Consider the following 21,907-nt stretch of genomic DNA (forward strand, 5'->3'; position numbering starts at 1 on the left):
GCACCTTCGGTCACCCTTCTACCCCCACCATCCCTGCCCTCCACCCCTCCATCCCAACTCCCAGCTCGGGTCCAAATCCCTGACTGTCCAGCGCCTTGGGAAGTCCTGACGTGAGAGGTGCCGTGTAAATGTCATTTGTCGTTGTAGAAAACCACTTCAATTACCTGTGGAACCCTGGAGATGAGAAGGAACAGCTCTTACCTTAGCTTACTGTTACAGTGATGGCAACGAAAACAGGACTTATGAAAGATGTGCTTGTCTGCTGCCAGGTATTCCATGGGATATACCGTCTTTTGACAAGCCGTGCATGTCTCCTTGGCTGGAAGCTGGATTATCTAACACAGGAGGAAAGTGTTTTAATTTTTATTCTTATTCCACGCGTTTTGGAAAGGGGAACTTCTACACCATTAACTTGACAATTTCTGAATTCATGCAAATATCTCCATGCTTCCCTTCATTAAACAGACTTTGAAACCACTTTTGCTTTACAAGTCTACTGAAGGATGTAGCTAGCCAGAAAAGTTGTTCATTATTTATGCACAATTGGCTGCCACATTTCGCCCACAAAATATACAGTCAATTCATTTTACAGTATACCCTGCAAAGTGCTTTGAGACGACTCGAACACATGATAAGGCTCTATATCAAATGAAAAGATTATTATTACTCTTAGGATGTTGATGAATGAAACAAGATGCAAAATATCCCAGGCAAATAGTTTTTTCATTGTGAAAAGGCTCAAGGCTCACTAAATGTTAATAAAACAAGTCAGATAAATACTGGCACAATGTTAGTTCAAAAATAGTAATAAACCACAAAATATCATACAATTTTTCATTAAGCTTACTCCCATGCCCTTTTTATAAGTGCCCAAAGTCCAAGTTAAATAATCTGATTACACCTACCTTATCTATCCCTCTGTGTTTGAAAACCTAATAACATAAAACTTATTTTCTTTAATAAAACATGCTCACTCCTCTCCTCAATGAAAGTTGGGCTCAGAATTTTATTCTCTAGGAACATAGGAACAGGAGGAGACCATTCAGCCCCCAAAGCCTATTCCAACATTCTACTAGATCGTAGCTTCATTGCAAACCTTTATCTTTCTCTCTAGTTTAATTGTTCAAGAGCTTTGGTTGTTGGGTCTCAAAATGAACACAATGATCTTGCGTGGACCATAGCAGCAGTAACCCATCAACCATTCCATCTTGTTCCACTACAGGACCTGACAAAAACATTCCAAAAACAAAACCACCGAGAGACGCAAAACAAACAAACATTAGGGAAGACCAAATGGAAAGTGAATCACTTAAGCCTATGTCACTTGTACATTATGTGGCCACAGGAATTCAATAACTCATTGATTACACATCCTCCAGATGCAACACTCTGCTATATGAATTTCGTTTGAGTTGAAGTCTTACAGGCGAGTGTAGTAATTATATCACACTATTATCCACGACAAAGCTTTAATTTATTACCACAACACGAGTGTCTATGAAATCTCTACGGTTCAATAGTAGTACCAATCATCACACTCACAGCAAGGCAAGTAGCATTAAGAATAGAAGAAAGAAGCAAATCGGAGAAGCAGAAAATAGCTTGATGTTAGCTCAGTGAGTTTTGACCTCTATTATACGGTTAAGTTATTCACATTATTTCTCTAGTTTCCACACACCAGGCTGTCCGTGCAGAATTACCGATCAGCGACCCACGTTCCTGAAGCTGGTCACTTTGCCAGCCGATCTCGTTGGTTTCTGAGATTTCGTAGCCGAGACTCCTGAAGACGCGCTCGCTCTCTTGCCAAGTCTTTTGGAAATTCTTCAACAATTCCTCTGGCGAGTCGTCGGCCGAAATGTCAAAGATTTGTCCAGAAATGACGTCTTCGTAAGCCGGTGGCGCGTGGCGAGAGTCAACGCCTGCAAACGTTCAGAACAACAAGTGCTGGATCTTGAGCTGGTGACTGTACTCCCAACAGCACATCGTTCCTCCACCCCTACCACCTGCTGACTGATTCCTTCAGAATATGCGGACGATTTCACCGACTTCCCCCGACTCGCATCTTTATTGAGTCTGTGGCCGGGTTGAGGAGATTTGCTCAAGGGAACCTTGCAATCCCTCAGGAACTTTCCCTGCTTCACAGGACTTGTGGTTCGTCCGGAACTTTCAAACACCGTCCTGACAGACTTGACATCAAGCGTTGGGATTTCTTCAACGATACCGGTCTTCTCAAGGATTTCATCTTCACTATCACTGCCCAGCCTTTCAGTGATTAAGATGGGTTCTTTTCTAAAGTAAGTGGTTGGATCTGGGCTTTCAAACCTATGAACTAATTCCGAGAGATCTACCTTGGGCTTGTGGTCACTTTGTTTGCTTGTCGCCAATCCTGCCTCGTTCGTGTCAAAGCCCAAACCCTGAGAAATATCTGAGACATCCCTACGCACAAAGATTTGGTTTTCTTCTGTTCTTTTGACCTCTTCAAACTTGTCTGTTCTATCTTTAACCGTGACGGACATGACAGGGGAAGCTGGTTTAGATGATATGTCTGCCACTGGAGTGTCAACCTTTAGCTGACGTCGAAGAGTGGCGGGCGAGGAAACAATCTCTGACCTCTTCTCCGCCACGTGAACGTGTACAGACTGCACGGATTGTGAGACGCCTTGCGACAGCTTGGCTGTGGTGTCTTTCAGCTTGGCCAGCTGGTCGGCACGTTTCCCTCTGGGAGGAGAGGGCGAGGTGGAGTTCGTGCGGATTCTGGAGGTTGGCGTGTCTGCCCTACGGGGGGGTAAGGGAGGGGTGGGGGTGGAGTCTCGGGCCAGTGGGGGTGGGGGGCTGCACTCTTTCTGAAAAGGTGACGGAGAGGGAGAAGGTCTCAGCGGAGACTCTGTGCGTCTTGCCGTGGACTCGATGGTGATGTAGGAGGGCGAAGGCGATGGCATTCTCTTGGCTGGAGACTGGGCTCTAGGCTCAGTGACTCTGACCTCACGCCACTGCTCTTTCTTACTTACGTCGATTTGTTCTTGCGAAACTTGATTTTTCCCTTGTTTGTCCAGTTTAGAAGATCCAATGCTTATCCTGGATATCTTCTGTGAAGGTCCATACGTTTCTCTGGCAGGTTTGACACCAGAGAGTGACATCAGACCTTTCTGGATCAAATCATCGCACTGTATCAGCTTGGCGATGGCTTCCTGTTTAATAGCCGCTAGTTCTTGTTTTACTATTTGCAGATTCTTTTCTTTGACCACTTCCCTTGGGTCCCTCCCGTCCCAGTGTGTTAACCATTCAGGAACTCTCTCCAGAAACGCCTTCACTGCATTGAAATCCACGTAGTCATTCTCCTTTTCAAACTCTTTCACTCGGAATAAAATGTATTGCAATTCCTCACGCTTCCGGTAGCACTCGCCAACTTCCACTTGAGCTGGTTTGGCCTTGCCTTTGTCAGATAGCTTTAGATTCACACTCTCTTTGTTTGCCTGTTGCACCTGTTTGACAGGTGTAGGGACCAGGCCGGATTTACCACTTGCTTCTCTCGCATAACTCACTTGCTCCTCTGCCTGAAAGCATTCCCGTTGTTCAGTTTTATGTTCTACCTGACTTTCCCTGACCATTGTTTGGTTCCAGTTGACTTGCTTTCCCACATGGACCTGCTCACTTAAGCCCTTTGACCTTCCTGCCAAGTGTGCTAAGCCTGCGTTAAGTTGCTCTCCTTGAACCATCGGATAGGTTTCCTTCCGAGGCTTAACATAATGTTTCTGGGCCTTTTCAGTCTTTGCCTCTTTGGATATTGCTCCCTTTTCCCTTTGCTGTATTCTCCCCGATTCTTTAAAATGGCCTGAATACGATGGCTGATCTGCCAGATGGACTCCCTTGATTTTCATGTGACTTTGTGCAGCTGAGCTCAACCCAAGTGTTTGTGAAGCAGGCGTCTTTTCAACCTTCCGGTCTGTGGCTTCAGTCGCCGCTGTTTGAGCTTCCGTCAGGTGGGATTGATGAACTGCAGTGTTACGTTGCTCTTGTGTGACCACAGCCACACGCTCCCTTTGTTCAAACTGTTTAACACTTCTCTCTTGTACGTTAGTTTCTGCGTGGCTGGTAGTTTGATGTTGCTGACGTGTATGTGCGAGGACATTTTCTTTATTTGCTTGTATCATTTGCTCCGACTTTGGTCGCTCAATAGTTTTGACTTTAAATTTCGGCAGAGGCCCTGACTGGGTTTTTAGTGGGCCGGATTGTCCAATTTTTGTCTTTTTGTCTGTTTCTATTTGATCCCTTCCCTGCTGCTGTGTTGGTTTCACGCTGCCTGAAACAATATCTTTCCTCGAGTCTTTAAATGCATTCAAGATCTGCTGGTTGCTACTCATTGCTTCTGAAGAAGATTGCAGGATGTGCTGTAATTGCTCTGAAGCAGATACCACTGTGGACTGGGAAGAAATTGTTCTTGATGTTGTTGTTGCAGAAACGTCCTGCCTTGCAGCAGAATAGACTTTGGGCTTCACAGAAATCTGGACCTCGTCCAGTGTGTGTGCTGCCTGTTTGGAATAAGCTTGATGCTCTGCAAGTACAGACCCCACAGGCTTATGATCAATCTGTGGCTCTTCCACAGCAGATCCTGTTTGTTCAGGAGGAACCCAAGGCACTGCACCACACGTGAGGGGTTTTCCTGTGGCCTGGTAAGGGGTGGAAACTATATGATCCACAGCTGAGCTGCTAATCACAGACGTTGAAGGTTTCTCTGTAAAATCCTTTACAAGACCTTCCGGCATCTCTTTAACTGAACCTTCTGAGACATTCCTCACTGCTCTGCATGCAGTTATGGGCTGAGGAACTTTAGCCACATTAGTTTTCTCCATCTCCTCTCTCTCTTTTCGGTATCTTTCTTCAGCGATCATTAAAGGAGTTTTAAACCTCCTGACGTAAGGTTTGGGTGTCACTATTGGTTTGTCTGGTTTGGGTGAGGGAAGCCTCTTCGATGGCACAAAAGCTTTAACAGGAGGAGGAGGAGGAGGAGGGACGGGAGAGGATGGAGTTTCTCGTTGCTGTGCGAGTTTGGGAATGGGTCTGATTACTGCTTCATGGGATGAAGATGGGATAGGAGATGGGCGTTTTGAAGGCTGGATCTCTGGTTGTTCTGGCTGTGATGGTTTGACTTGTTTCTCTTGCGCAACATTGTGATGTCTCTGCTCTGGAACCTTGGGTTGTGCAGAAGTTTCATCCATTGGTTGAGTCGTTGGCTTCAAAACAGGAAGCCCACGTAATACTTTAGGCTTCCGTTGCTCAATGGGTTTAATAGGCTCACATTTTGGGCTGGTTTGCAAAGGGTGGAACTTTATGGGTTTATCTAGCAATTTTCTTCCTGTACAAGGTAATTGAGGAGGAGGAGGTGGTGGGGGAGGGGGTGATGTTTGGGGCAATGGCAATAAATCTAATTCAGAATGTGAATGAGATGGAGTGAGACAACCCGCTGTGGACTTGTGGTCAATAGTCCTTATTGTAGACAGAAGGTGGTCGCTTTCATGCGTCTCTTGATTGTTCTGAACTAACGTCAGGGATGGTTGAGGAGAAGCAAACATCTGCCTTTCAAAGTCTAGATTTGATGGTGGAGGAGGAAGAGGAAGGAGAGGAAGGTCAGTGTCTGAGGGCTGCAGAGCAGGTGGCGGGGGTGGTGGGGGGAGCGGGAAATTAAGGTCAGTTAGACTTCTGTTCTTGTCCATTTTTACCTGGCTTATTCCTTTCTTTCCTGGATTATGAGTTTTAATGTCAATCTTGTTTGCAGGTAGATTAGATCTCTCCAATGAAGCAGCTCCAGGTAGGAACATGCTAGGAATAGGATTTTTATGTATAAACTTGCTGTAGTTCTCTAGACTTGTATTGGACTCTTTCATACTTAGTGTTTCCTGCTTGCGTTTGATACTATGCTCCTGGGTTGACTGAGACAGGGAAGTCTGGATTACTTGGGTTGCTATCTGTGAATGTTGTGGAGCAGTGACTGGGTTTTGAATGGTTTGAACTATAGTCATTTGTGTAAGGATTGGATCGGCTGTAGTATTGACCTCAGTTTGGGGTGTTTCAATAGGTTTAGCATTTCTCCTTGAGACTGGAACCTGCTGTGTCACCTTTTGGGGGTTACCTACACCAGAGGTCTCTTGTGTTCTGTGCACAGTGTATTTATCAGTCGAAGCCCTGGCTGTTGTAGTTTGTTGTTTGATAACTTGAGTACTTGAAGCACCACTCTGCTTACACGGCACCCGGACGTGACAGTCTTCAGATATGTTCACGGTTTTCTTTCCATCTCTCTTTATGGCTCCAAACACGTTATTTTGTTGTTGTTGTTGTTGTTGTTGTTCTTTGGCATTTGAGAGACATTGGAGTTTCTCACGATGGCTCCTGACGACGGAATCAGCCGCTTTCATATGAACTTGTTGCTCATGTTGTTCAGCACTCATTGTCTGTACAGTTTCTTTAACATCTCTTACAATCTCTATCTTCCTTTGATCTTTATTTGCTGCAGGGAACTTTCTGGAAACTTGCAAATCTCCTTCAGAAGCGACATCATTTGCAAAGGATATCTGTTCCTCGCCTTGCAGCAGAGTTTTAATGGTGCTTTGAACGCCTTCTGAACTGTCTTGGTATTGAACTGTGTGTTGTTGTCGTTGTTGTTGTTGTTGGGGCTCCAGTAAACTCTGCATCATAGCTTTGACGTTTCCTCTGTTGCTCACCTGACGTGGTGCGACTTTCCTCTCAGCCGCCGTCTCCAGTAACGTTTGCATTGTTGCCTGAAGGTCGCCAGTTACGACCGTAGCTTTCTCAATCTCCTTCGTTGAGCTTTGTGCTTCTCTCAAGGATTTTAAAGTGTTCTGGAGGTCACCTGGCATGACTTCCTCTCTGTGCACTTCTGCCCTGGTATTGACTGACTTCTCCAGAGATTCCAGGGTCCCTCTCACATCCCCTGAAACAACTTCAGGTTTTTCAAGATCTTTGAGTTGATATCTTGCTTCTTCCAGAGATCTGAAAGTCGCAGATAGATTACCTGGTACAATGGCCTCCTTTTCCACCACCGCAGGTTTGTTTACGGCCTGACTGAGCGAGTCCAAAGTGGCTCTTAAATCACCTCCTATAATAGATTCTCGGCCCACACGGGCAGAATCATTTTTCTGCTCAGACATAAAAGTAATCAATGTATTGTGAACATCACCGGGTACAATCTCAGACTCGGCCACCATGCGTTCGACTTGAATTTGCTGTTGTTGAAGCATTTTCTTGGCTCCCTCCACATCCCCGTGGATTATTTCTTTGGACTCATCCTGGCACACAAAGCTTTCGTCAGAACTTTGCTGGAGAAGTTTGAGATAGTCTAAAGCTCCAGACTCTATGCAGGTGGTGTAGAACTGAACATTACCTCTCTCAGTGTCATCGATTACAGCTCTGCGTGCCATCTTACTGCCCTGGGAAGTGGCTAACAGGTTATCAATGGCAGTTTGTACATCACCTCCTAGAACTTCATCTTGTTGAATGTTGGTCTCGCTACTTTGGTTAAGAAGGGAATAAATGGTCATCCTGACATCGCCCTTCTCACTCTCTTGAATTAGAATCCCTTTTTTGGCAGAGACGTCATCATTCAAAAGGCTGTTGATAATCTGTTGAATATCACAACTGATTATTTCTTCCTTTTCCACATTAATGTCGGTTGAGCTGTTCAGAAGCTGTGTCGTGGTCAAATGAACGTTGCCTTTTTCATCCTGACCCACTTTAATCCCTCTCTCTGTGGATTCCTTGTTGGCCAGCAATTCCATCATGATCTTTCGGAGATCCCCTCGGACAATCTCTTCTCTCTGTATCTCAGGGGAGGTTTGATTCAGGAGCTTATATTTGGCCATTCGGACATCTCCAATCTCATCGGCTTCAATCAGGACTCCTTGAGACTGGACAATGTTACAGTCATACAGTGACTTGAGCGTTTGTGAAATACTTTTCCCTATTATTTCTGTCCTTTCCACTGAGCTCTCGTTGAATTGATGTAAAGGTGTGGTTTCAAAGAGCCAGGTGGTTGTCTTGACATCCGCTGGTGGAATTTCCTCGCGGATTACTCTTGTATTGGTTTCGTCTGTTTCCTGTATCGAGTCCAATGGTTGTTTTTCAAAAAGCCAGATTGCCTGCCTGACATCTCCTCTCTGGACGTCCTCTCTCCCGACCGTTTTGATCTCGTTATACTCACAGTCTTCGCCCTTGAGCTCATCGATGGTGCGCGTTTCGAAAAGCCATGTCGCGGTCCTCACATTACCTTGCTGGATTTCACTCACGCTCACTGTCCTAATGTACCTTTGATCCAGATCAGACTCAAACAGTTGGGTGTTGGATTTCACATCGCCACCTCGGATGTCGGAAATCGTTTTGACGACAACTTTTTCGTGATCCGCGATTTCGTCTAGTGGCTGCGTCTCGAACCTCCATCGTGCAGAAGTGACATCTCCTTTCTGAATATCCTCCTGTGTCACTGCTTTGATAACGTAAACCTCATCGGTTTCTTTGATCGAATCGAGTGGTTTGGTTTCGAACAGCCACCTGGTCCCTCGCACGTCTCCGCTAATCACCTCCTCCTTCCGAACAGTGGTGACCTCGTGATAATACCCTTCCTTATCTTTGATGGCGTACAGCGGTTGAGTTTCGAACAGCATGGTGTAGTTTTTCACGTCTCCCTTTTCGATTTGTTCCACATTGAACTGTTTGAGGTCAGTGCTTTCTGACGATTCCTCTGATCTAATCTGATCCAGAGAATAAGTCTCGAAAATAAAACGTCCCTTACCAACATCTCCCCCTTGCACATCAGTGACTGTGCGCATGATATCCTGCTCTTCACAGCTTTCTTTGATGGCATCGATGGGATGGTTTTCAAAAAGCCATGTGCAGTTGAGAACGTTGCCTTTCTGAATATCTTCTGCTTTGGTGGTTCGGATCTCTCTCAGCACCCGGTCCGAACCGGAACTGATCAAATCTAGAGACTGGTTCTCAAAGATCCATTTCTTACGCGACACATCCCCGGACTGAACATCTATCTCGGTCACCCGTCTGAACGCTTCCTTTTCCTTCCCCTGGATCCTAGCCAGAGGTTCAGTCTCAAACAGAAAGCGGGCCATCCTCACGTCCCTTCCCTGAATATCCTCCTGCTGTACTGTCCGCACTGTGATAACGGTCTCTGAGTTGTCCTTTATGGTATCCAGTGGCTGAGTTTCAAATAGCCAAGTACAGGTTTTCACATCACCTCTCTGGACCTCATCTACTTCACTCTTCATTTCTGCTTTTTCATAAAGAGCGTCTATCGGCTGTGTCTCAAACAGCCACCTGCATGTCTGTACATCTCCGCGGACAATATCGCTCTGCTGTGTGGCACTACTTTCATCCTCAACGTTGCTGAAATACTTGATAGCGTCGAGAGGTTGGGTTTCGAAGAGCCATTTGGCAGTCTTGACGTCCCCAGATTGTATCTCTTCTTTCGAGATGCCCTTGATGATTTGAAACTTTTCCATACTCTCGTCGAACTGATCGATCGGTTTGGTCTCAAACATCCACCTGCACGTTCGCACGTCCCCCCTCACAATTTCCTCTCTCCGCACGGTCTTGACCTCATGATAGTGGCCAGCGCTATCCTGAACGGCGTAGAGAGGAGTCGTTTCAAACAGAGTTTTGTTCGACTTCACGGCACCGCTGGTCACACCCTCCACTTGGATCTTTTTAGATTCATCAATGCCACTTAAATTCATGGTTTCAAAGATCTGTGTATAATTGCTAACACCGCCCTTATTGATTTTCTCGAGCTGTATTGTTGCATATTTCTCCTTTTCTTCCCCAATCATTTCAAGGGCTTGAGTCTCAAAGACCCAGGTTTGGTGTCTGACATCCCCTTTTTCTTCCTCAGACGCAATCACTGGCTTCAGTTTCCCTACCTCTGGGCGGTCTGTTAGAACATCCATGCGGACAGTCTCAAACAAGTGCTTTGTGGACTGTACGTCACCTCCCATTATCTCCTTAGTTTCCAAAGGTTCTGCCTCATCGTTATCTTTCAGGGAGTCGAGTGGTCGGGTTTCAAACGCCCAACACTGTCTGCGAACATCAGCGCCCTGGATTTCTTCTTTATATTGAACAGAACTTTCTGTTTCGGATTGCTCTTTGATACTGTCTAAAGTCTGCGTTTCAAACAACCATTTAGCTCGATTCACGCCACCTTGATTAACTTCCGCCATGGAGATACCACGCACCACTTTTACCTGTGAGATGTCTTTGTTGATCATCCCCAGAGGCTGTGTCTCAAACAGCCAACGTGCGGTCCTCACATCTCCTCGTTCAGTCTCCTCTCTGCTGACAGTTTTGATCTCCAGGACCTGACCGGACTGATCTTGGATGACGTAGAGCGGCTGAGTTTCAAACAACCTGGTTGTTTTCTTCACGTCTCCCTTGATTTCCTCCACTTCAGTTCTCAGATGCAGGAAATTTGTTTCATCCACTGAATCCAAGTGTCCTAGAATATCGAGTGGCTGAGTTTCAAACAAATACCGTGCGGTTTTGACATCGCCAGCGGTGATGTCTTTCTCGGCCAGCGCCTGGTCTTCCTCTTGATAAATTTTATTCATGGAATCGAGAGGTTGCGTTTCAAACAGCCAAGTAGCAGTGCGGACATCTCCTCTTGCTAACTCGGGCACTTTAATACTGACTTCTGTAGAATCAGAAGAGCCTGTACCAAGTGTATCAATGGCTTGCGTCTCAAACATCCAGGCGGTGTACTTGACATCCCCGCCCGCAATCATTTCTTGCTGTGAGACAGATCTGCAGTTGTATTGATCGGGAGCCTCGTCCTTGATGGAATCCAGTGGTTGAGTCTCAAACATCCAGCGCATGGATTGCACTTCACCCTTAAGGATCTCATCCCACTCCAGATATTCCCGTTCCGGGCTCACACATTTCTGGGGGCTGTGTCCAGTGTGCTCAAATGCATACTTTGCCTGTTGAACATCTCCCACTACATCGTTCACTTTCGTTTCATTAGTCACAATCTCACTGATCTCTTCTATGAAGTCTTTTTCCAAGTTCCTCCTCATCTCCGGGTTGATGTGTTTGTACAAACGTTTCAGTTCGTAGAGATTCCTTTGCTTGGAATAGAGTTCCTTAGGAATGACTGGATTGTTCGGAGAGGGGGGTGGTTCAGGAGATTGGGAAAAATAGGTCGTCATCTCTGATGGGATCTTCAGCAGTTCTGGAGGGGGAGGAGGGAATTCTTCTATGCTTCCACAGTGACTGGAATTGGCAGAGACGGGAACAGTGACAGGAGCTACAACATTTACATGCTTTAATGAGGCATCTTCAGAAATCCGGCCTTCTCTCACTGAACTGGACACAACGAGGTGCTGCTGTAAGTTATTCTCTGTCTTAATGGAAAAGTCAAGAATCATGTTGGACTTTGTCGCACATTCTTTCGACTTTGGTTCCTCAGCATGCAGCAAGGAAATGTCTTCATGCAACAATTTTCAACACAGCATCTTCAATGGGCTATTCCACCAAGCAGTCTATCTGGACACTCAAGGCATTATTTCAAACAAAATACCAAAGGACGGACGGGTTTTGTAGCGTTAATTTGATCTTTAAAGTTGCTTCTACTGCTGCAGATGTTACAATTGTGCCTATTTATGTGAAGGAAGTGATAATTACAGGCACCATGTAGTGGAGAATGATTTCTTACCTTTCCATTTTCTTCAAAACATTCCCCTTGTCACAATGGTTCTTTTTATACCTAATTGTATGATTTAGGACCGACGACAAAACCAAAAACGTTTTGAAAAAGGGGGGAAAGTGAGGACAAGAGACATATAGATATATATATTTGGAAGATAGCAGGAAATGGAAGAGAAGATGATATGCAGCAGAGAGAAGAGACATTAAAGAATTAGAGGTAAGCACAACACAATGTTAGAAAGTCACACACACACACTCACTCAAATCTATATTTCTGTTAGTTATGTTTTACAGATAAGAAACGAATGTTGACACAATCAGCAAACCCAAAAGGCAATTGCTGTTCACTGTCCACACAATCAATACCACACCAATACTTTATCGCATCAATACCACACCAATACCTTATCACATCAATACCACATCAATACCTTATCACAATCAACACCACACTAATACATACCTTGGTCTGTTTGGTGGGAATAGACTTAACAGGGCTAGGCTGGGTTGATTTTTCAAACTGCTGTTTTAACATCTGAGTCGAGATTTTAGGCATTTCATCTTCAATCATCACATCCGCTATCGAAGTACAAACATAGACAATTCATTACATCTGATCGTTTCTTGGAATAAAGGGTGTGGGGTTGTAGAGAAAGGAGGGAGTGGTGATGGTGTGCATCATAATAATCATAAATTGGTCACTTCAATCCACTACTGTTTGTGGGACACTGCTGTGCGCAATTGGCTGCCCGCAAAATATACAGTCAATTCACTTTACAGTATATTCTGTGAAGCGCTTTGAGATGTCTCGAAGCGATCCACCAATCAACTAACAACTGGGTTCCTACTTACTGCTGGTAAACAGAGGCGTGTGGAGTAAGGAAACTTGCCCAACGTTTCGGCCTGACCCAGGAATCAAACCCGGGTCCTCTCGCTTGCGAGGCGAGTGCTCTAACCACTAAACTATAGGACTCCACTGGATAATGGCATCGTACAATAGTTTGAAGCTGAAAGGCAATTTGGTCTGAACACTATAATATGAATACTGCTGTGGTTCCAGCACATGCAACAGAATGAAAGCTCTCACCTTTATCTACAAAATTGGCAGTTCTGCTTGACTGATGAGTATTCTGTTCAATAACAGACGCCTGCAAAATTACAATAATTTATTACTGTGATTTCATGTAATAATATTCAGGAAAAGTATGTCAAATGTATGAGAATCATATGTAATAGGTATCAGGGGTTTTTATATGTGTACCTCATTAATAAAGTGACACAAACATCAAATATTTCTATTTCACAAATACATTCAGTGAATTTGCTGACATCAGTTGCTCAAACTCAGACAAAGTATTTCTGACCCCAATAGTTTTACTCAGAACCCAAAGCAAAAAACATCAGCAATGAAAACATCAGATTTTTAGACCGAAGATCTAGATATTACGGCTTTGTCTTATATAACATAATTCAGAAAAGACTTTGAGTAAAAAAACAAATTGAGAAATAGCTCAGTTGGGACATCAATAGGATTGGAAAATGAATTAATTCCTGGATATTCCTCCAGAAAATAATATCTGGAGATACAGTGTATAGTTTGGGACACAACATGTCAAACAACTGCCAGGAAGGTGGAAGGCCAACTAGATGGACCTTGGTCTTCTTCCGCCTAGCAAATTCTTATGTTTTATGAAGGGAACTTCTCCACATGACCCACTCTTGTGATCTCATGAAAACTTTACAAGAATGAATTAAAAAAGCCCCTAGCTGAGGTTGTCATTGCGCTATGTTCATTACCGTTTCCATCTGGTAAGCTTCGAGCTGTTTGTTCAGTGGTGGTCCATTTTCCTGTTCGGTTGTCCTAATGCTGCTATTTACTTGAACCTCACTGGCGCTCGTCATCTCCTAAAATAGGGTAACACAAGACACTGAAGCAAGCAAAGCTTCGAGGGCCTTATTCATAGCATCGTCTAAATATTATTTACTCCACGTCATGATCACAAATACACACCAAGGTCAAAGTGGAAAATAATAAATATTGGGGAAGCTAAATAAATATAATTGCACATTGAATTCTAAAAGACATGCACAGGAAGACCCAAAAAGATTATCTTCTGCATCAGGCCAGACATTTTCACATCCCTGCAATTTAAACCCTGTGGATTTAGGGTGTTATATAAGCAAACAGGTAAGCATGTTTTTTCTGTGTGTGAGGCACTGTTATGTGTTGATTTATTCTAATCCTTCGAGAAGCTCTTGCTGTTCCTCATTCAACTGCATGACCGAGAGAAAAACAAATCCTTATCTGATGAAAGGATCTAGATTGTTCTAAAGACCAGTGTCTGAATAACGAAATCTAAATTAATGATAATCCAAATGTTAAAGGTAACACCACAGTGTTTCAGGTACAGAGCCACTTGAAACTCAATAATGTACTAAATAACATGCATCAGAGCAGCTCATTTTGTCACATCCATCATATATTTTGCTGATTAAAATGTAACATGACCAACTGATTGTATTTAGCCGTTCTATTTACGACTCAAACAAATGGATATATTTTCCACCAATCTGAAATTTCTACTGTAGATAATAATCATGTGTTTGATATAGTGCCCTTTACCTCAGGAGGACATCTCAAAGAAAGCAGTTCATACCACAATAACAAGATTGCATTTATAGAGCGCCTTTCATGTCGGAAGGACGTCCCAAGGCGCTGGACAGTTGGGTTGGGACCCGAGCATTGGAGGGAAATGGTCAGGGTGAGGGGAGGGAAGGGAGGGAGCGAGGAGAGGGTAGAGAGTCGAGAGTGGAGCTGAAGGTACGGTCAAAGAGAAAGGTCTTGAGACCGGCCTTGAAGGAGGAAAGGGAGGAAGCGGCGAAGGCACTGGGGATAGAGTTCCAGAGCCTCGGGGCTGAGAGGCTGAAGGCCACCGATGGTCGGGCGGTTGGGGCGGGGGATGTGGAGCAGACCGGAGCCAGAGGAACGGAGGGTACGGGCAGGTAGGTAGGGGGATAGTAGGTCAGAGAGGTAGGAGGGAGCGAGGCCGTGAATGGCCTTGTAGGTGAGGATGAGGATCTTGAATTCGATCCTCTGGGGGATGGGGAGCCAGTGGAGGCGAGCGAGGGTGAGGGTCAGGGCGAGGGCGAGGGTGAGAGCGAGGGCGAGGGTGAGGGCGAGGGTGGGAGTGATGTGGTTGCAGTGTCTGGTGCGGGACAGTACACGAGCTGCAGAGTTCTGAATGACCTGCAGTGTGGAGGGAGGGCCGGGAAGGCCGGCGAGGAGAGAGTTCCCATAGTCCGGCCTTGAGGTGATAAAGGCGTGGATCAGAGTTTCAGCCACGTGAGGGGTGAGGTAGTGCCGTAGTCTGGCGATGTTTCGGAGGTGATGGAAGGCGGTGCCAGTTGTGGCGCGGATGTGAGGAAGAAAGGACAGCTCAGGGTGGACCAGAACCCCGAGGTTCCTGATGGCTTTGAGAGGTGGAGAGTGCAGCCTTGGACGCTGATGCTGTCAGTGCCTGAGGTGCGGAGGCGCTGACGCGAGCCAATCAGGAGGGCCTCAGTTTTGCGCACGTTGAGCTGAAGATAGGATATACTGTAAAGTACAGTGACTGTGTATTTTGTAGGGGATCATGGTGAAATCAAATAATAGTCATTTTGAAGTAAAGAAACTCGATGCACCTAATGCCAAATTGGGGCTTATAGCAAAATTCCTAAGGCTTGAGTTACCCATTTTTGGTTACTAGAAAAAGTCCCTCACTAGGATCGTAATCCATATTTAAGCACAAATCTCGAAAGGAATGTTATTATGGCTATCAATTTCCTCTTTAGATCTTTACTTCACCCCTCATTGCATCAACTTCAACCTTATAAAACAAGGCAAAGGCTTCCCCCTCATTAACCACCAGAGGGTGGGTGTGAACAGGTACAGGGAGGACACACAACCTTCCCTTGGGTCTATTGTGCGTTGACAATCTAATCCAGATTACTCTCAATTGTTTATTTTACTGAAATTTTATACTCAAACTCTCGTGTTCCTCTCTCTCAGAAAAGAAACAGGTGTTTATTTTAGGAAAGTCTCAATCCTAACTCAAACTGGTCTCACTGCTTTCCTGCACCTTGTACCCTCTAATGCGACACTACCCTGCGTGAAGGGTGCTATATAAATGCAAGTTGTTGCTGTGCTCTTTCAGCATTAGGGGCATCTTACACTCTGGGGTTAAGTGACTCTGGGGTTAACAACAACAACTTGCATTTATTAATGCCCCCACCCCTCAGGCTGGGTAGCGTCCCAGAGCGCCGGAAACTGAATTGAAACTAAACTAATTTCAACTAAGATTCAGAACTTTCAAAAAAAAATTGGACCAAAACCAACTCGCGTCTTGGACTTTGGAAACCATTTCTTGGAAATGCCAATTATTTCCTACACCTTGTGATATTGGTTTTCGTCAGCCACCGGTTCAGGGGGGGTCAGTGAGGGAGACATCAATGTCAGTGTGTGGATGTCAAGGATCTCATAACAGAAGGTAATTACCTGTACAGATCGTTGCTGGTAATGGTACTGGGTAACCGTGCTGTGTGAGGCTGTGATCTCTTGTGATTCAAACTGTTTCTTCACACTCGCCAGGCCTCCGGGCAGCGTGCAAGCCTCTTCCTCTGGAGCCTAAGAACATGACCAAGTAATGTTAAGAATATTACCTCGATCCAGACGCGAATGCTGTTAAATCCTGGGAATCTAAATGTTCGGCCACCCCTGTGCAAATCCAACAAACTGTTATTAATTAATTTCTATGAAGGTCACTAGCGAAGAACAGAGAATGATTTGTGGAACGGGATACAAAAGGTTATTTTGGTTCATCCAAATTAGAATTTCTCAGATGAGGTAATGACAAACTTGGCACCAGGAACAGAAAATTCAACTGCACAAAGCACTAAATTAGCTTTGTGGGTGGGGGCGAGGCCACAATTTGAAAAAGAACTAATTTAATGGACTGATGGACGGAATCATACGAGTTAAACCCCACCAATTCAGATTAAAATCATTTAAACCTTCTCTCTCTCTCTTCTTCCCCGCCGCCCCCCACCTGTCCCCCGCACATAAATGTTTATTTACAACTTCCTGAGTTTTACACCCAATTCCAATGGCAACAAAGAACTCATTCACCAGCTAATGTATTTGTGAAAGTGATAAAACGTAAAATGTCATCACTCTTCAAGCCGTTCTGATCATGCATTTTAGAGACACCAGAAGAATTCTCGGTCACCCAGTAACACCATCACAATCCAGAAATCCTGTGATATAAAAGGCAGACACAGTTCTCTTTATGGATTCATAATGTCTGCTGATGGTTCCAATGAGGGAACCCCATTTTAATCTCTGATGTTTCGTAATCATCTGTTCAGAGTCAGTGATTGATGTGGCAGTCAGACTGACAAATGACAGCTGTACAAGACATTCATTGGGATGCGAGGTAGATGGTCAGGCTGCATACTAAGAATGCAATGGAATGAAATTAACTCATACATACATTCTGATGACAAAATAGCCCCCCTGAGGATAACGATACATAATAATCCTTGCATTTGATATAGCGCCTTTCACATAGAAAGCATAGAGGCTGTCAGCGACACTGAGTGGTGGCATGAATCAAGAACTAGACTCTCGTTCTACGGTTATAAGGCTGACAAAAGATGGAGTGAGAAAGTATCGTAGACATTCCCCCATTTACACCATCAAAATTTGATTATTAACAAAATCCAAACCGGTACAATCAATACACAACGCTTACTTAGTTAACTGTTTACTTAGCTTAACATTGACAGAAGCACAGGAGTAGTGTAAACAAATACTATAATAATAGACAGACAGACAGACAGACAGACAGACAGACAGACAGACAGACGGACAGACGGACAGACGGATAAATGGATAGATGGATAATAATATAGTCCTTGCAATTGAAATAGCATCTTATTACATCTTTCACAAGCTGTGAAAGCGCTTCACAGAATAGACTGTAAAGTGTAGTGACTGTATATTTGGGGTTCTCTGACCCACCACTTTTTGGATAAGTGTGCACGATGAGATGCCAAACATCATTCAGTACATTTTCCTGGTCCGTTCTCAGTGTTATTTGCCATCTGTAAGAATCCCAATTAAATTGAATCTGGTCGTGGACAGTATCCAACCTGGTCCTAGTGGGAGGAAGTTCACAGGACATGACACAAACTAGCATTCTGATTTAAAGAGATGATAAATGGATTTAATGTGAGAAATGGAAATGGTGCACTAGGGAATACTCTTCAGAGGTTAGGTGCAACCACATTCTGGAGGCAGAAGCTTTCTTCCTACATCAAATCTACTCAATATTTCACTTGAATTCCTAACGCCGACACTTGAGGGAAAAGATGTTCCTTTTTTCTCAGATAACGATGGTAGCTCACAGAGATTGTAAGAATCCCCCAGAAAAGTGACAACATGAGAACCGTTTTGATAAGGTCTGAAATGCTTCACCAATCTGAAGCCTTACATTTTCAATTAGAGGATCTTTCACACACAAATCCAGAATTCCCTGTAAAAGTCAGAAGCAGACCTTTGATCAGGTGCATTTCCTCTGTTGGTATTGCTACCTGGCTAATCACTTACCTATCTCCCTGCTGTTTAAACTCCCTTTACAGTTCAGGCTACAAGACTTCAGTGCACATGAAAACCTTTGCATTTTTTTTTGTACAGCTGCTGAAAGATCTTTTCCTAATTTTTGCATATTATCGAGAGCTTTTTTTTGTTGACTTTAGTGTTTATTTAAATATTTATTTATTTACCATTTCACCCCCAAACTACACAGTCACTACACCTTACAGTATATCCTGTGAAGCCCTTTGAGACATCTTGAAGACGTGATAAAACGATATAGCAATAGTAAGGATTATTATTAATAAAAATGTTATGTAATTGATACATACTCAAATGGGGAAGGGACTATTTCATAAAATAGCCCCACCAACACTGATGAAATCACCTCCGCATGAGGCAATAACATTAATTCAGTGTACAAGTCATGAGCCATCTCCAATGGCTGGTCAAACCAATTGCACTCCATTGCTCAATGTACAGTTTGCATACAGCAAACTCCAGAGCAAAAATATATACCCCATCACTCAGTTAAACTTAGCCCACAGACTGGCACCTGTCAACAAACTACAAGGCCATGTAAGCTTCAACAAGTTTGTTTTATTGTAAGGTGACTATAAGGTCAACACCTATTTATAATGATTACATACGCCACAAGTAACCTACACTGCTTCTGGCACCACACATTTCTTTCTTTCATATCATTTGCAATTTATAGGTAACACTATTCAACATCTCGGAAAAAAACCCCACTAACAGACGATAAAAGTGAGGTACATCTGTACCATACCCTGCAAGAACCAAGTTCGTATGCAAGCACACACTGATAATTCCTGGCAGCTGGACTATCACAGGCAAATCAGTTTGTCATTTTCATTTCTTGCATTTATGTCGATCATTGTAAGCCAAGTGGTTCCTGTGATTTCCATCAGCGTATGCGTTGGTGTGTACTGGGGGTCTCATGCTCAAAAACTACCCAACCTCAATTTGTTTAGGGCATTTACACGACAGAATGTCAGAATGTAATCATCATCCATGGTTGGAGGTAAAGCTAAACCCCATTTCCTAGCAGTGAAAAGACAGAACTCTAACGCATCCCTCACACAATGTACTTTAATTTGTGAAGAACGACATCCTACATTGATCTATTGTGATATATTGGGATTGCAACTCAGAGAGCGAGAGATCATCATATTGAGCCATCCTGGCCAGCCGAGCTGTGAGTTTGGTTAAATCGGTTATTTTAGTAGAAAGAGCTGGATTGTCATCAGAAAGTAGACACACGAGGTAATCTCAATTAATCTGCAGCAAAAAAAGCTATTCAGAGGGTTGGAATCCTAGCATAAGAGGAGAGTAAAGCAATGACACACAAGCATTCTTGATCGAGAGAGGGAGAGTGGGGGTGAGAAAGCACAGGAACTTCACATTAATACCAAGATACACAAGCGCTGAAATGCTGAGATAAAAACAGAGATAAAATGCAAGAACTGACACTCCGCTCCTGTTACACAATGGCTGTGTCTATCGATATTAAAGCAGCCCTGGATGGTACACTCACTGAAGGCTAAATATTGTACATGCTGTGTTTCTATGTTAAATACGAGAAAGCTTAAGTAGATCCACACTTAATGTAATAACAACTAAATAAATAAAATTGTTACTTACAAGACCAGAAGAGTTGCCGCTTTCCTTCTTAGACACAGCCGCTTGATACATCGCCATTCTCTCCTTCAGTGAGATGTTCTCCTGGATATCTAGAGGTGCAGAGAGAGCTGTGCCTGGCTCATCAGATGTGGGGGCAGCTGTGTGGGAGAGAGAGATAGTTATAATAGCGGTGTTATAGCTGAACCATTTTATAATGGTGTCTCATTAACAAGCCTGGCAGCAATTTGGAAAAAAACTGTTCAAGGTTTCATCTGTTTTCCAATTGCTGCTGTCTGTTACCCAGGACCCTATTTTCCTGGCTAGTCTTGGAAGGAAATTTAGCAAATATATATTGACATATAGAGCCTTACCATGTCTGTGAGACGCCTCAAAGCGCTTCACAGGATACGCTGTAAAGTGTAGTGACTGTATATTTTGTGGCGAAATTCACCTGCTGTGGGGATTAATCATTATGGAATGGGTCCAGTTACTATTACCGCACTACTATTACTTGGGACACACACACTCAAACACTCACACACTCACACGCTCAGTGAATCGGTTTTGTTTTTTTGTGGGTAAAACCCGACAGCCAATTGCGCACAGCAGCGTCCCACAAACAGTTGGGGATTAAGTGACCAAATTATTTTTAAAAAAAAGGGGATTATTGCCCCCGGAAAAGTGATTTGCCAATCAACCAACAACCGGGTTCCACTAGATAAACAGAGGCGAGTGGAGTACGGAAACTTGCCCAGCGTTTCCATATACAGTAATTACACCTAGATTCCAATAATTACAGACCCAAAACATTCGTATTACAGAATGTACAGTTTTGGTACAAAGGGCCTTTAAGGTGATTTATACTGTCCAGACAACTAGATGGCAGTAATGCACAATTGTAAGTAAGTAAGACATTTTTGCAGCACATAGCAACCACTTGTTTCCATGTTCTCTTTAGGAATTGTGCTGAAATCATACAATATTTTGAGATTTGGGTGGTGATTTGCTATTCACAAATTCTATGTCAGTTTAAAAAATGTCCTAACAATTCAGTAGCAAAGAGCAGTCTTTAAATTGGTTAAAAGGTTTAAAAACGATGTAGTAATAATAATAATAATAAAAATAGCATTTGATACAGCACCTTATCACATTCATTGAGAGACGTCTCAAAGCGCTTCACAGAATAAACTGTCAAGTGAATCGACCGTATATTTTGTGGGGGCGAAAAGCCACAAAATAAAAAAGGCTCAAGGTTTCAGCTGAGAGAAAAAAAACTAAAATGAACCAAGATAGCTTCTTACACAGGGAGGGGAGAGACTTCAATAGCGGAACAGCTGATTTTCACAGCCCAAGTAGACTATAGCGTGGTGTTAGAATCATTTACGGGAGAGATTCCAAACTTCACCAAAAGGACTGTAATCCTAGCTTTTCAGCTGTGACCCCTCAATCCAGTTCCAGCACTGAAATGGTCAATCTTTTGATTGGCTGACAGACAGATTGTTAGCCACACCAGTACAAGTTTACCTTTATGCAAACGTATTTACTCTAAAGCCTCTTGTGAGAGGTCTGTGAAATGGAATTTTTAAATAAGTGCTATTAAATGTGTGACAGTTGCAACTGGCAACTTGTGAGGTGTTAGTCCACAGAAGTCATCATGCCCACAAACAGCAAACCATATAATTATCTATAGAATATTAAAGCATGGAAAGGCCTATTCAGTTCGACTAGTCTGTGCTGGTGCCTGTACACCACACAAGCCTCCATCCCCTTCTCCCCCCTGTGGGCGAGACGTCTCCTCTTCATGCTTCTACCACAGCTTCAGTTCAATCACTTAAAAAAATCATTCACACCTCTTGATCTTCCTCTTTCTCTTCTGAAAGTGGCCGCGCTTTCAACCCTACACCCCGAATCTCT

The 21,907-nt window shown here is 43.8% G+C and overlaps 1 protein-coding gene across 1 annotated transcript in view; it reads right to left on the reverse strand.

Annotated features, from left to right (window-relative positions):
• Positions 1 to 207: 207 nt before the first annotated feature.
• Positions 208 to 21,907, reverse strand: part of xirp2b (xin actin binding repeat containing 2b) — a 42,754-nt gene continuing 21,054 nt past the window's right edge. Inside the window, 8 exon segments of the mRNA XM_042336567.1 lie at positions 208 to 335; positions 1,701 to 1,913; positions 1,916 to 11,414; positions 12,182 to 12,297; positions 12,806 to 12,866; positions 13,516 to 13,623; positions 16,253 to 16,381; positions 20,015 to 20,151. Coding sequence (XP_042192501.1) covers positions 241 to 335; positions 1,701 to 1,913; positions 1,916 to 11,414; positions 12,182 to 12,297; positions 12,806 to 12,866; positions 13,516 to 13,623; positions 16,253 to 16,381; positions 20,015 to 20,151 — 10,358 coding nt within the window. The 3' untranslated portion in view covers positions 208 to 240.

Source organism: Callorhinchus milii, unplaced genomic scaffold (assembly GCF_018977255.1).
Source record: "Callorhinchus milii isolate IMCB2004 unplaced genomic scaffold, IMCB_Cmil_1.0 Scaffold6, whole genome shotgun sequence".
Lineage (NCBI taxonomy): Eukaryota > Metazoa > Chordata > Chondrichthyes > Chimaeriformes > Callorhinchidae > Callorhinchus > Callorhinchus milii.